The 16,571-nt window shown below is 40.3% G+C and overlaps 1 protein-coding gene across 2 annotated transcripts in view; it reads right to left on the minus strand.

Annotated features, from left to right (window-relative positions):
• FAM155A (family with sequence similarity 155 member A) overlaps positions 1 to 15,617 on the minus strand; it is a 609,369-nt gene extending 593,752 nt beyond the window's left edge. For both annotated transcript variants that reach the window (XM_027557945.1, XM_027557947.1), the window contains exon 1: positions 14,660 to 15,617. In XM_027557945.1, coding sequence (XP_027413746.1) covers positions 14,660 to 15,568 — 909 coding nt within the window. In that variant the 5' untranslated portion in view covers positions 15,569 to 15,617. The remainder of the gene's footprint in view (positions 1 to 14,659) is intronic.
• Positions 15,618 to 16,571: the final 954 nt, after the last annotated feature.

A 16,571-nucleotide genomic window follows, 5' to 3' on the forward strand; every position in this document is an offset into this window, starting at 1 on the left:
ACTATCTGACCTATCTAGGTGATTTCTCAGATGATATAACCATTGTAAAGTTTATTTTTCCAGTCTCTCAAAATTCATAAACTAATCAGCAGAACTAAACAATGATATATTTTTTCTATATCAGAATTTTTTTAATTGCTTTTCTGAAAAGGTTCAGGGATGAATAGTTATTTCTTTCTCTAAGTGACCAGATTAAGGAAACACATCCCCACTGCAAGCTATGGAATAATTACACTGTTTATTACTTTTGAAACCCATAATTACCCATAAAGAAGCATGTACAAATAAAATACTATGTTTATATTTGCCATATAAAAAGCGCTCTTGTTCAGCAACAAAGATATCAAACACCATATTTTATAAAATTAGTATTTTGTAATTATTTGACTTAGGGCCGATTGTATTTTTAAGAGAGAAAAAGTTAATTTATAAGCAAGTTAGAAGAAACAATTTCATGTTGAAATTGCAGCACTGTCCTGATTTCAAAGCTCTAAGTGAAATCTAATTTCCATTTACAGGTTGAAAGTGAGACCACTTGAAAAGAAATATTTGTTACCAAGTTGTGTTTTTTAGTAGCAGATTATGAACACAACAGTTTTAGCTTAAGAGATTTACATGCCTTTTAACCTTGTTCTCATTAACAAGTACCTAGAAAAAGAAAATCAAATATTCTCCTGGATTTTCCCTCATATTCCTTGCTTCTTTATGTTAGTAAGTACCCTGTTTATATATAAAGTTCTTACATTTTTTTCATGTCCATATATGAGTCACACATGATGAAGCATCTGATTATTTATTCTTTTTTTAACTGGGTGCGCTGTGGGATATCTTTTATCTCAGTGCCTAAATTACTATTGCCATATAATAATAGTGCTCAAGTTATCTAAGAACAGTTACCACTAAAGATCTGTTTTTAAAAGGAAATATTCATTCGTCTTTATACTATGTTTTTTTACTATAGAGCACCAAAAACTATGACAAAGTGCATTCCCAGAGGCGATGATTACAAATTAAGTTATTAAAATGTTCTTTATGGAGCATCCTTTAATAGATCTGGATGGCAAAGAAGATTAAAATAACCACTGTGATCACTCTGAGAAAATGGGTGTGTTTTCTTCAGGCCTGACACTCTTTTGGCCCCTCTGATCCACCTGCTGAAATCCAAAGCAAGCACTGGCAGCCCTGAGCATGGCCCTTCACCATTAACTGGAGAAATCAGAGGAACTGAGCTGAACAGCCTCCTGAGAAATTCTCTTTAATAATTTACTACATTAAATGCATCATATATTGTCACAGTAGAAAAAGAAGGAAAAAAAAAAAAAAAAACGGGAGAATAAGAATAGGCTCAGGGCCATACAAAACAGCCCAGAATGGAGACCACATTGTACAAACAAAAATAAATTCTGATCATCAGTCACACAGGAAGTGGGGACCTGACTGACCATCATGTGTTGCCTCTGGTCTCTCTGCAGCACCTTCACCTGGTCATGTGCATGTCAAATGTCAGGCCACTAAGATAAACTAATATATTTAGATGAAGGGAAAATGTTTTTTCCTAAACAATATCTACGTGTCTCCTGCATTGCAGGTGGATTCTTTACCTGCTGAGCTATCAGAGAAGCCCAGACAATATCTATCATGAGTTAACTCTTCCATAGTTCATTTACAACAAAATCTAGTCTTGACTTGAAAAAAAAAAGTAAGTCGTTGAGTGCCTTTAGCTATAATGTTTTCATTTTTATTAATATAAACAAGTGATAAAGAAATGCAAATTTGTACTGCTGAGTTTTTGCATTTCCCTTTCACTTTTCACTTTCATGCATTGGAGAAGGAAATGGCAACCCACTCCAGTGTTCTTGCCTGGAGAATCCCAGGGACGGGGGAGCCTGGTGGGCTGCTGTCTATGGGGTGGCACAGAATCGAACACGACTGAAGCGACTTAGCAGCAGCAGCAGCTTTTGCATTTAACTATTTAAAGTGGGTACTGTGGAAAAACTTGAACATCCATCCAATTAGAGTGCAATGCTGGAGAAACTCTAATACAGAACCTAACTTGTAGCTCAGCTGGTAAAGAATTTGCCTGCAGTGAGGGAGACCGAGGTTTGATCCCTGGGTTGGGAAGATCTCCTGGAGAAGGAAATGGCAACCCACTCGTCTTCTTGCCTGGAGAATCCCATGGACAGAGAAGCCTGGCGGGCTGCAGTCCATGGGGTCACAAGAGTCAGACACGACTTAGCTACTAAACCACCACCAACGGTCAGTGAACTTCGAGTTGGGCGCATTTGCCATGCTGCTGTCTGGACAGCACAACCGGGGCGAAGCCCAGCCTCTCTGTCCATGTTAAAACTGACTCTTTATCAGCATTTTAAAGGCTCTACCTTCATGAAATAACTGAAGATTATAAAAAATCAACCCTGCTGCCCTCAGAGAACCATTTTAGATTTTGTTACGAAAAGCTCAAGCGCTTAATGTATGAAACATAAGGTTACAGATCTGAGGCTTACAAACATTCAAGGGTCTTGTTAACTTTCTCCAGATCTTTAAGTTATTTGCAAATAAATTATTTCTCAAAGACTAAACAAACAAAAAGAGTTTGGTCACTCTTTTAATATGCTCGCTCTTATCAAAAATTATTTAGATAAATAACTGCTTTGACTTCTTGTAGGTGAAGCAGCATATACTCGGTTGGCCTGTTCTATCCATAAAGTCATACGATCAAAAAAATACAAGGACCTAAAGATTGAATCATTTATTTTAATAATTTTAAATAGCCAATTAATTGCACAGAGAAATCAAGTCCATGACTGAGCAGCTGATAACTATGCCAGCTGAAAATAATCTATATTCATCAAAGAAGCCAAACTATGCTGACAAGGATTTTGTTTACTCAGACTTGAATTCCATCTCAGTGGAATTTTCAGACATAGTAAATGAAAATGAACCTTTAGTTTAAAAAGTCTAAACTTCAATGATAAGGAAAGGGCTCATTTTTTTCATAAGTGACTTCTAAATTTTCAATACATATTTAGAAAATCCATGGGGCAGATTGAACATATCTGAATCTAGTCCTAATTCGCCAGCCCTCTACAAAGCTAATCAGATGTAAGCCTCGCAGCTCCACTGACAGCTGGGTCATCTGCACTTGCCTGCGGTCTTTTTCCCCACGTGATGACACCTGGATTTTGACATGACGCCACAGCCTCAGAAAGCGCAGGTGCCCATAACTCCTTGCTTAGCAGCCCATAGGGACCTGTCTCATTTTCACTAAGAAGGAGAAATTCTGTTTTTGTTTGTTTGTTTGTTTTTAATTGTTTAAGATTCAGATTCACCTTTTTAAAAATACTTGCTTCTCTTCAGACAGACTCTCACTGCTTATCTAGGGTCACTGTGACTCCCAAGATTAAATACATCACCAGTGCCTTTTTAAATGCCTCTATGGAAAATAAGTCAAAAGTCTCTATCAGGGAGTTGACCTGCACCAGGACAGCTCTGGTCAGAAACTGATGACTGGATCAGAAGGGGACAAACTTGTCAATGGTTTCCATCAGCTCAGTGTCTAACAGTCGGGTGAGCTTTGCAGGGTGACGCCATCCTGTCTTCTCAGAGTAGCCTGGATGAACAAATGAGAGCTCCACCCATCCACTATATATATATATATATACACACACACACACGCACTGCCCACACGGCTTGCAGGATCTCAGTTCCCCAACCAGGGATAGAGTCCAGGTCATTACAGTGAACGTCCGGAATCCTAACTACGAGGCCACCAGGAAACTCCCTCGCCAGCTACATTTTTTATTATATACCTGTTCCTTCTCTCCTCAACATGGATATGTATGTATCCACATCTTGCAGGAACTGATGGAACAGCCATGTAAATCTAGGTGTTTCTGACTTTTAGGCCTCTGCTCTTCTCCTATACCCAGCTGCTGTAACAGAAACACTGGATGAAAGAAGTTATAATTTCTCTTATGTGCCAAAGAACTTTATGTTCTATCCACTCCTGCTGTCAGCCACCCACATTCTCCCCCTAGAAAATTAAAAAAAAAAAAAAAAAACTAGATGAGCAATGATTTGCGGCAGAGTGAACACATTATAATAAAGTCAGAGGCCATGAGATTAAGAGCCAGATACTACTGGTTTGAGTTCTGTCTATGCCACACCTGTCTGTGACAATTCTGGCTCACTTCCTACGTTCTCTAAGCCTTAATTAACCCATTTGTTGAAGCAAGACCCTGGCTTCCACATGGCAATTTTTATCAAGTTAAAGAACCTTGCTGCGCCTTTTCTTTCTGAGGGTAACTGTGTACCGTTCCCAGAGCACAGCTCAGTCTTCCAGCCTACCCTGTTCAGTCTGGCGTATCTCGGTGCCCGCCACGTTGGCCTCGTCCACCAGCTGTAGTTCAAATACTGAGGCAACCTTTAACTCTACTTCCTCTCCCCCCGCCAATTAATAAGAACACTAAGCATGGCAGAGTGTGTAAACGGAGGGGCAGAGAGGAAAATAACAGGGGCAACCGAAGCAGAACACGAAGACAAGTAGTAGAGGGTTCAGCAAAGGGCTCCAACTTTCAAAATGGAGCTTGGAGGCACAGGAGACTCTGCAGTGCCTGACGAACAACATAACAGAGAATTTCCCCCAAGACTGTTTTCACCCCAAGGTTTCCAGGAGATGGACGGTTATTACAATGGTTTCTCCATGTGTCCTCCCCCAAACGTTTGTACACGAAAGGGCTCAAGTCCCTTTGCAGTAATCTAAGAGGATCCACTGAGTCTAAAACCCAGCACATGTTAATTTTTAATCTGAAATAACAAGGGGAAAAGTCAAGCTTTAGGAATGCAACATTTTCACCCTGAATTTTTGTTTTCAGCTGAATTTTTGTTTTCCGTTTCATTCTAAAGACTCACCTTTAGTCACCTTCCCAAAGAAGCAGAAGGGATGTAGACATAGTAAAACCAGGTTTATCATGCAAAATACAAAGTCTGTTTATAAAACTCTTGTAATTGACTGTTGCTTACCAGAAAATTTACATGAGATCTCAAGTGAAGCAATTTTACTGATTTCCCCACAGCTTTCTCCCCATGGGTTTTAATGAACTGCTTCTACTTATTGGGCATCATCAAGCCCCAGGTTAGATACTTCAACATGCATGGGAGTCTCTTGATTTCTTCCCATAACTGTCTTATGAAAGAGGTGCTAGAATCCCTATTTTAAGTTATTTGCATGATGTCATATAATTAATAAGAGATGAAACTGGGAGTTGAACCCAGTCTATCCTCAATACTTCTTGTAACTATCTTACTATACTTCTCTATTAGGTTTAAAATTAATTTCTATTTTTAGAACTTTCTATCAAACATACTAAATATTTTTGAAGAAAACAGATAATGAGATAGCCATATTTAATTCCACAGACTCTATAAATATGTCACTGAACCCCAGGACAGCACATTTCTAAAGAAAATAATTCACAGTGACACATATAATTATTTATGATCTCATATTTACAGCTAATAATTATTTTCTATTATTTGAAAATGAATATTCTACTTTATTTAAGCATTTTCAAGTTAACAATTGTACTTATTATCTGAAATTCTGAAATTAAAGCATTGTTCCTCTTTAAAATATAAACAATAAAACAAAGGATCTTAGCTGCACAGCACAATGAACAAAGATAAAACCTCCCTCCTTCCCAAGAATAAGCAATAAATTAGAGCCTGTCCTCTTTCCTTTGGGATCTGGGGCCTTTGCTAATTTTTTCTGAAAGTGATACTTTCAATATCATACTCCCATCTGGGTCCCAGATCAAAAGCTACAAATATTCTAATGCTTATTTCATCATAAAATATTTATTCCTTTAAACTCACATCTTCCCGCCTTTTCATTTCCTTTTTCTTTTCACCACCGAACTTAATGAAGAATCGTTCAAACTAGTCTTTATCTCCTCAACTCCAGCTCATTCCTTAATGCATCACAATTTGACATCTCTTTCATCATTCTATTGAAGCTAGTCTTGAAAGGTTCAACAAGACTTGATTGTCAAATGCAGTGACCTATTTCTAGGTTTCATCCTACATGTTCTTTCTGAAACATAAGACACCCTTGACTGACTCTACATCCTTCTTAAAACTCCTCCCTATATTGTTCAGATCTTCACATGCTAAGGGTGCTCTCCTTTCTGTCCCCCTCTGCCCCTCCCCGCCCACCCTCCCCCATTCTCTCTCTGTTCTCATCCTCCCGTTTTCACTCTCGTTCCCTGCTTCTTTTCGGTCTCTAGTTCTGGTCCCTTTTCTGCCCAGACCCTTTAACGTTGCTCTTCCTCAGAATTCATCCTTGACATTCTCTCCACGTAATCTGTTTCTGTTAAATCATCTACTCTCTGCCCACAGCTTCCTAGATCAAACTACATCACATGTAGAGAGGAAATGCCGCACCAAAGGCCCTACTTATACGATACACTACCTACTGACATCTCCTGATGGCATCATCTCCAAGAACGGACTCCTGTCGTTTCACCAATCTCAATCCCAATGCGTTCTTCCTCCTGTATTTGCTATTTCATTCCATGCATCCACATCCAGAGTATCACCTTTCCTAAAGTCTGAATCAAATCCTTCCTCTACATGGCAACTGGTAAATTAGAACCCAGAAAAGTCTCCTGAATCTTGCTTTCTTCTCCCCTTCCATAGCCACCATAGTCATTTAGAATATTCTCTCCATCCTGGTAGCCACTAGCCACCTGGGGTTATTTAAATTTAGACTAACTGAAATGAAATATAATTTGAAATTTAGTTTCTGACATCACTTCACCCTCTTCCAAGGGTGAAGTGATTGCTGCCAGGGCTAAGTTTTGAGGAAAACAAACCATCTCAAGTAAATCACTTGATTAAAATTCCTCTCTGATATTACATCACACAGAGGATGAGATTCAAGCCCTTAGCATGGGATACACGGTTCTTCACAACTGAGCACTAATCTCTCTCCAGAGGCATTTCCTCCAGCTCTTGCCATATAGCTTACTCAATGTGTGAGTGGAAGTATGTCCCCCCAAATTTATACACTGAAGCCCTGACCCCTCAGTGTGATTGTATTCAGAAAGAGGGCATATAAAGGGCTAATAAAGTTTAGATAAATATTAAGATTTCCAACTATTGCAGATTTCAGGCAATATGTACACAATTCTCAACTCATAAACTCAACATCTTTTAAAACACTGTGGTAAAAATTGGATGGCTGTTGAAAAATGTTAGACAACAAGTGACTGTATCTCACTGAACTTACGAACTCAGTGTAAGGACTAGCACAGATTTCCAAAGTCTGCTTCCCTCCCTTCAAAACTGTATCTATATCCGCCCTCTGTGCCACTCGAAATGGAAATCTAAGTGTTCTGCTGGTAGTCATACCATTTATTCATAGTCATAACTGGCCCCCCCAACAAGACTTTATGAACCTGGAATTCTTGGCCATTCATTCCAGCTGTCTAGGACTCCCAAATTTCTGCCATCATAGCTTTCTATATCATCTATAAAACACTTTTAATGATAAATGAAAAATTAAAAAGTATTTGTGGATTTATATACTTATCTCTTCACTATTCAAGATGAACTGTGGTGTTCATTGGAAGGTCTGATGTTGAAGCTGAAACTCCAATACTCTGGCCACCTGATGCGAAGAGCTGACTCATTTGAAAAGACCCTGATGCAGGGAAAGATTGAGGGCAGGAGGAGAAGGGGATGACAGAGGATGAGATGGTTGGATGGCATCACTGACTCAATGGACATGAGTTTGGGTGGGCTCTGGGAGTTGGTGTTGGACAGGGAGGCCTGGTGTGCTGCAGCTCATGGTGTCGCAAAGAGTCGGACACAACTGAGAGACTGAACTGAACTGATTCAGTATGACTGTGATGATCATAATGAAGGGAGAAAAGAAAACACAATAAGGTGAGGAAGTGAGCTTGATCTTTAACACTACCAGCTGTTTGAGCTCGGGAGAGTTAACTTTATGTCCTCACTTTACGCATCTGTAAAATATGTGGTAGAACTTATAAAGATGGCATGATTAAATGAATTAGACTAGTTCCTGACTTCTAATCAACTCGAAAACCTGTTAGCTACTACTGAAGCTCGTCCTGGCACTTAAACTTCTGAGTGACTTCGATCATTTTCTGAGAAAACAAATACTTTGTCATGATCATATGTTTAAATCTTCGTTCAATTTTTTTTTCCCCAAATAAACTAAGTCAGTGACAGTTCAGGAGGAAAGAGACTGATTATTCCTGATGGCAGTGGAGATGCAGAGAAGTAAGACTTCCGAACTCTGGGTGTCCCATGGGACACAGGCCCTGCAAGTGAAGCCTCCAGATGCCAGGAGAGGATTCAGCCAGATGAAACCAAGAGGGCACACTGACAGGAAGAAGAGGAAATCGAGGGCTGAGGACTCACGGTTTTGAGTAGAGCCCAATTTCCTTCTCAAGAGGGGCAGAGCATCTCACATATACAATTCCCATGTATTTCTAAAGAAGTAATTATTGCATCCACCCATTCCACATACATGTAGATATACTACTACGGCTGCTAAGATCAGTAACTGAATTTAAACACTAGCAAACTTGCATTTTTTTGCAAGATTTTTTTTTTTACCATCCATAATAGCATCTACAACTTTTTCTTTTAATAAATGACTCTGTGTAGAAACAGAGAGGAAAGGTCAGCTACTAACCTTTTAACACTTTAAACACCCAAGAAGGAAATATTTTCATGCATTCTACACAACGCATAGCATAAACCATGAACTATTACCAAAGAAAGGCAGATGTGAATTCCTGTTCTCAGTTTTAAAGCATCGAAGGAATTTAAAACATTTTATTACTAAAATTTCATTATTTGGATTGTAAGGTTTTATTGCTTATTAATTTAAGGTAAAACTTAAATTTAGTGTTTCACAGCATTTCTAATCTAAACTTTAAAAAAATAAAATGTGATGATATTACAGTCCCTTCAAAACAGAACAATGATAAGATCCCTCTAAAATGAATTCCTAAATTAAGTGTGATAGCATTCTGTGTCTACTTAGCAATTTGTACCTTCACAACACTCTATGAATGTCAACTAGTTATTCCAGTATGACAGAAATAAGTAAGAGAGGAGATATGGCTCGTCACCATAATGGAGAAAGAACAATTAAAAAGAATTAGTAATTCTCTAGGTTGAATAAAGTAAATAGGTGAAGAAAGAATAAACCAAACCACATGAAATACTATGACAAGCTGAGATGTTTTCTCTTAAAACCAATGCATACTTTTGAAAAAGTCTAAATTTTAGCCATTTATACAAGCTAAAATTAGAGACAAAGTAAGGAGGCTGAGGCTCCTCTAATCAAATAGTTGATCGTCTCACAGAGAAACAATCTGATTTCTGCACTCATGCGCTCAGCCCATTAGTGAACAACAGAATAATGCCTCAGTTCTGGCTAAAAGACAGAAAATCCACAGCCAGTAGGCCCATCCTTGAATGTTCGAAGCTCCGGCCTTTTCTGCAGCCTTCTCTCCGTGTTCTTCCTCGGCACGTTCCCTAATGCTCGCACACAACTGGTTCGCATTCATCCGACTTCCTCCGCCCCGCCACAGGGTATTCGCTCCCTCTAGTCCGGTAGCCTTTACCACTTAGAAACAGTGTAAGTTCCTTTCTCATCTGTTGAACCAGTGAGGCTATTATGTATTACAGAGGCGCAGGACCTAAAAGGTCTTTCCACTTCGCTTGTCACTCAACTAGAACAGCGGTTCTCACCCTAGGCTGCACAGCGCCAGGGAAACTGGAAGAGCCCAAGCTCATGACGCAAGTCAGGCCAATGAAATCAGAATCTCTTCGGGCTGGGCGTATTTTCAAAGATTCCCAGGATATTCTGCTGTAATGCCAAGGACCACTGATCTAGAGTAAATGTTAACTGATACTGAAGAAATATCTTTTGAGCGTAAGTCAACATAAAGCGAACAATGACATGTTTGGTGCCTAGTCAACATGAGGTCAACATAGAAGATTAAGATTGAAACGGAAATGAGGAATTGAAATTGAGGCAATAGGTCAATAATGCAAACCAAAATAGTATTGTGTTTCAAACAGCTATCTATATATTTGTTTTTGTACATTCAATCTACTATCAAAATATATCTTGATGCATTCTGATTTATTTGTGGGACAGCATGAGACTGAGAACATTATTCGATTTTTTTTCTTTATACTTTAATTCACCTTGCATATGCAGACACCAATCTCATCTAATTAAAGTGATTAAAACCAATGTATAACAGCAATTATTAAAATTTTGTGGTTATGCCCTATATAGCTACTAATCTGACCCAGTTACAAGTCAGAATTTTTTAAAAAAATCATTCCTTGGTTTATAAAGCACCCCATTTTTATATGGGGCAAAAATATTAAAAATTAAAATCTGGTCATAAAAAGTTATGACAGTGGCTTTGACCTTATAAATGGCCTTATTAGTGGTTAAAGTGACCATCTGATGGTTAGACTGTGTGATATTGCAGAGAAGTGATTCAGTTATAAAAATATGATTTGAAAATACTACAGTGGTAGAATGCAAAAGAGGTCTATTTGCATATTCCACATTCCAGATACTGTTATAATATATACAGTAGCACTAAACTGATTACAGCAAAATATTTTATATATAATATTTAAGTGGAAAAAATTGTTATTTTATTTCCTTAAAAATCATTTTAAAATATCTACAGGATATGACACTAAAATAAATAAGAATTTTAAAATGACTTTTTGTGTAAACTACATATTATGTAACCAAATTTTACATTCTCAAACTGCTTAATGTTTTTGAGTGGTTTCTGCAAAGGATACACAAAGCTCTGAGTATCACAATTGTTACATACGAGGAACATTAGCAGAGTATTCATCTGATCATTGTCTGTTATATAAAATATGCAATATAATTTAGCATAAAATTATGAAATAAAAGTATAAGAATGCATACATTCTTGCAGTATAAGGATTATAATCTATTCTAAGAGAATTAAAATACAGTAGTACAGTGATTTATATTAGAATCTAATCTCAAACTCACTTTGCCTGACCATCTGTCTTGAGGAATAAAACTATTAGTAATAAAAGTTTACCTGTAACATGGACATTTATATTCCCTAAATATTTGTTTTATAATATGTAATTTCAAGAATGCCTAGAAGCTAAAGAATGGCATATTAAAAAAAATCTTCATAAGAAAAACAACTAAACAAAAATTAAGGCATTTTAATAATGTACATTGTAATTGTTTATGATTGGAAGAGTGTATTTTTTAATATTGCCAGCCATCTTGAAGACTTTCACAGATTTGTCAGATTCCTGCTGTATGTTAAAAACATTATTTAGAATAAAATGCAAAGTTCAGAGAAGAATTACTGTCATAATTTTTGCTACTTGAATGCTATAGTTTAAATGATATATGCAGAAGTTCTTGTTCTTTACCATAAATTAATTCCCAGATAAAAGTGTATATTTATTTTAAAAATTAAACCAGCTATCTCTAAGAATATTAAAAAATATTCTTGGGTGTAAATGATTTCTATTATATATTGCAAATAAACCTTTACTAAAGTAAATCCAAGCTATATTTGATCTCCAATGACTACGGGTCCAAAGCAATATGATTTGATTAAGTCAATATTAAGAGTTTTTTTTTTCGCTATAATGGGCCAAAAGTCCCTTAAATCAAGTTCAATAAAAATTAAATTTAATCCATTTTAATTGCATACCTACATGGAATGTGGCATTTTTTGTTTAATGGGAGCAATTATAAAACTAGAAGGCAATAATATGTCCTAACTTTTAAAGTTTGGGAGTCACTATATTAATCATGTAATTATACATGGGTATTATAAAGTTAATATATTTCTTCTAAAATATGAATTCTAATTATTTGTATAATTAATATTATAGCATATATCCTATATATAAATGTATAAATATATTAACAAACCATTAAATTAGATTTTTTTCATGAATATATTACCAACTCTGGAAATATAATGCATTTACTTTTAATGTAGCTTAAGGCTTTGTCATTAACCTTAAAATGTAGAAAATTTTGCATGGACTATATATCTTTAACATTGCCCTTGAAGATAGATAGACATCATTTCAAATTATAAGCATGTTTGAAATAAGTAAAAGTGTTCAGAAAGAAACTCAGATGCATTCTTCAAAGACCACCAATAGCATTTTAAGTTAAGTAATATACTTTGTATGTGGATATGATCGCAGTTTTGCAAAATCATAAAGAAGCTGTATGTTAAGCTAAGGATCTAATTAATAGATTTGTAAATTATCAACCAAGAACACACACTGAACACACCTCACCCTGGCACCCAAAATTTGAAACTGTGTGAAAACAGTTATCCTGGAATAAATGTCAAGTGTTTCTAACTGACAACCAACCAACCAAAAAATAGCTCAAGGCATCACAAGTAATAAATCCTGTTTTGTGGAGATGAAAAACTCAAATGTCTGTGTTTACTTTTCAGTATGAAGAAATGTTTCTAAAAGGAGTTAAGATTTTTTTAATGTGCTTTTTTGCATATAGCTCACAATGACTACTTTATATGAAAACATAATCCAGAAGTAGTTCCTAATATTACATGTTCATTTAACCTACACTATACCTTATAGCTATGATGATATAAGTATAAAGTTGATAATTATTTCAGGTCAAGAGAAAACTCTATATTTATTGATATATACATACATGTATAGATATTTATTATGTGAATATTCAAATAAAATAAATTTGACAGGCTTATTTAAGAATATTCTGTAGTCTGAAATGTAGACTACCTTGTGAATACTGAGCCTATGCAAACTGAAGTAACTAGAAATTTCTATGAGAGTTTACATTCAAGGAAGCAAGAAAATTCAAATTATTACAAGGGATCACTTTAAACATAAATATACTGAAACCTTTGCAAGTTTTTTACTGGTAGTAAAATTAGTAGACAGATCCATTTCCTTGCAATTCTGAGGAAACATTATCTTGTCAAAATAAATAAGTATGCAATAAATATACTAGTCATTCATTAGTAACTTCTACCATTAAGATTAGTTACCAGGCATATGGTTAAGAAGAATATATAAAAATCTTTTAAGATCCATTTATCTAATGAAGCAGCATTCCAAATTAATGCTGCAAATGCAATATCATTATCTGCAAAGAAGATACATTTCTGGTCTTAAAGAATGTTGGCAAAGCAAGCTTAGTTTTAGTTTAGCTTAGTTGTCAAAAGCACAACTAATCAATACAAGCTAGAATACAGCCCTTGAACTGTGTTCAGTTTGAGTAGGTATCCCTTAGGCCAGTTCTCTTGTGAAAGCATCACAAGAACCCTTTGATCCATACTGCCCTTGACCACACTTTTCCAGCAAGGGAGGCAAAGGAGGCTCAGTTGTGTTCCTTAGGGGAGGTTCGGGGTGTGATGAAGAGAAAGGTAGAGAGACAATATGGCGGATTATTTCTTTTGAAAAGCAATACTATTTTACTGCATTAAGAGATTACCTTTGGGACAAAACATCAAGGTTTATTGAGATTCTGCCATCATTTCTTTCCCTACTAAAAGGTCACTGCAGTATCTTCATCTTCAACGGAGCTCTTGAGCAAATCTCATTTCAGCACCATGGACAGCAACACTTCTACTAGGACATGTGCCCATGGTCACATTTGCCATTTCTTAAGAAACTTGCATACACTATTCCTTTGTGAATCAGCAAGGTTTACAGCCATTATTATATTCAACAGGAAGGGGCTGAAGATAATATATGCTATTAATGAGTTCAGTATTTTTTAGTCATGGCATTAAGCATTTGCCAATTAATACTTCCTGAGAGCATCCTGAAAATTCAAGCTAATTACATAAGGTGACTAATAAATAATCTAACACTGATCAGTTATCACCAGATACGTAATCAAAATTTTCTACTCATACTGAGCTTCTGATCAATAACTATACACATTTCTAAGAGAAAACAAGAAACTCGTGTGAGTAAATACGCTTAGGAAGGCCCCCCAAACTTTCAAAACAACAAGAATTACTCCTGGAAAACACATAAAACGCTTTTAGTTCTTCCCACATAAACAATCACAAACACTTTCTCTTGTCTCTTTGGCCAACCAGCTTAATTTGTCACTATCAGAGACTTCATGTGTCAGGTCCATAAGCCAGACCACACATGCCTGTCTTAGCCTGTTCTGATTTCAGCTGTGGTCACCAGTATGCAGTCCCATCACAGTCTTCCTCACAAGCTTCACTCAAATTACATTAAAAAAAAAAAAAAAAAAAGTGGCAGAATCTGAACCAACTCCGTAGCTTTAAGAGATAGTTAAAGCACTGACTTTATCTCAGAAGACCAGAGTCCTCTTGATCTTCCAAGGATTCTCAGAAGGCACTGATCCATCAGCAATTCACAAGAGAGACCCAAGTCAAGCAGCAGGTCAGGCGCTTAGAACCACAAAAACAATGGTCGAAGTAACAAAACCAGAGTCAAAAAGCGACTTTAAAACTCTAGAAGACACCTCCACCCAACACACACAGAGATAACAGCGCGAGGAAGGGGGAAAAAATCCACGGGTTCCTACCTTACAGTCCTCAGGACACGATTTCACCGAGTACTCCTCCGATTGTAAGTATTTATGCAGCACGCTTTCAAACTCTTCGTACTTCTCCTGAGCGTGGTGGTCGTAGTCTTGGTAAGCCTCGACGCACTGTCTGCAGGTGGTCATCTCCCCGCCCTCCTTGAGCACCACATCCAGACTACAGTTCAAAGTGTTGGGACTGGACAACCCGGAGAACAACTCCCAAAGTGTGTAGGAATTACAAAACGAAAGGTAAAAATCCGACAAGTTCCAGAGCGGAGTTGGCTGCGGCGGGCCCCGGGTCTGCTGCCCCTGCTCCCCCCGGGCCGCTGCCCCCCGACTCCAGTTCCTGGCGCACACGGCGTCCGCGCTGTCCACCGTGAAGCACTGGCCCGAGGAGGCGCCCTGCGGGTAACAAGTCTCCAGGCGCCACGCGGGTCTGGCAGAGTTTCCTGGAAGAGGAGTCTTGCCCCGGCTGTCGGTGCCTCGGCCGCCCTTGCCGCCGCCGCCGCCTCCCAGGGAGGGGGGCAGGGTGGGGGACGGGGAGGCGGAGAGGAGTCTGTGAGCCTGGGCGGCGGGCGAGGGCTCCCCCATGCTCGCCAGGAGCGCGGGCCAGGACGGCTCGTGCTGCCGCTGCCGCTGCCGCTGCTCCTGCCGCTGCCGCTGCTGCCGCTGCTGCTGCTGCTGCTGCTGCTGCTGCTCCTTGTCCCGGGCGCGGGTCAGCTTGGCCTCGGCGCAGAACCACAAGTGATCAGAGAGCAGGACTGTGAAAAACAAGAGAGAGGCCAGAGACAGTCGCCATTTCTGAGCCCTCTCCGAATCGATGAACGGTTTCTCGTTCTCCCGGGGTGCTGCCAACCAGATTTTTAATCCGTCGTCATACTGCCGACACATCCAAGCACCCCTGGTCATATTTTGGGAGCGCACAGCCCTGGCCGACTCCACCGCGAGGGCTCCGGTGCCGGTGTCACCACAATATGCATTGACTTAGGGGTTCGATTGCCTTCTCCCCTCCTCCCTTTCCTCTCTCTCCCTCGCTCCTCGCTCTTTGCCTACATCAATATTACCAGGCTTCGGAGGGAGGCAGGACTCGCTTCCGACCTAAGCATCCGCCGACCCCATCCTCTGTCGAGTGGGAAACAACAATGCAGAGACAGGGAGGCAGGGGGGAGAGGGTCGCCCGGAGGCGGCGGCGCGGCTGTGGCCGGCGGCGGGCCGGGTGCAGGAGGCGACGGCGGAGGTGGCGGGGTGGCGGCGCCTGTCAGCCGGGCACGGGCAGGGCGCGGGTCCCCATGGCCCCGCGGAGGACGGCCCGCTCTCCCCGGCCAGGGGCACGCCGCGTCTCCGCTGCCCACGGACTGCGGCCGGAGCGCCTCGCCGGCGCCTCCTCCCCACCCCCCGCCCGCTGCTCCTTCCTGGGCTCCTCCGGCGGCTACTTCTCGCTCGCTCTGCTCGAGTCCGGAGCCTGGGCGGCCGCCGGCAGGGCGCTCCCGCCCCCCCACCCCCCAGCCCGCGCTCCGGCCGCCGCCGCTGCCGCAGGTCCGCCCGCGGGCGCCGGGCTCCGACTGCTGACGCCGCCTCCCCCGGACCTCGGGGCCGAATCGCCTGCGCTGGGCCTCCCGAGAGCCACAGTCATCTTCAGTCCCCGGCTAAGTTGCCGCCATCTTCGTCCTGGAGAAGCACTTTTTGGGGGGGGAGCGCCGGCTCGTGCGTCATCTCCTCCTCCCGCGCCGCGCTCGCTCCCTCCTGGCGCATTGGCACCGGGCTCGGCCCGGCAGAGGGGGAGGCGAGGGCGCCGGGGGTCCGGGGTGGGCGGGGGGAGCCCGGCTGGGCCCGCAGGCCGGCCTGAGCGGCTGCGCGCTGACGCCTGCCCTGCCTTGCCGTCCGCCAGCCCACCCCTAGCCCCGCCACCTTT

The sequence above is a fragment of the Bos indicus x Bos taurus genome, chromosome 12 (assembly GCF_003369695.1).
Source record: "Bos indicus x Bos taurus breed Angus x Brahman F1 hybrid chromosome 12, Bos_hybrid_MaternalHap_v2.0, whole genome shotgun sequence".
In the NCBI taxonomy this organism is placed as follows: Eukaryota; Metazoa; Chordata; class Mammalia; order Artiodactyla; family Bovidae; genus Bos; species Bos indicus x Bos taurus.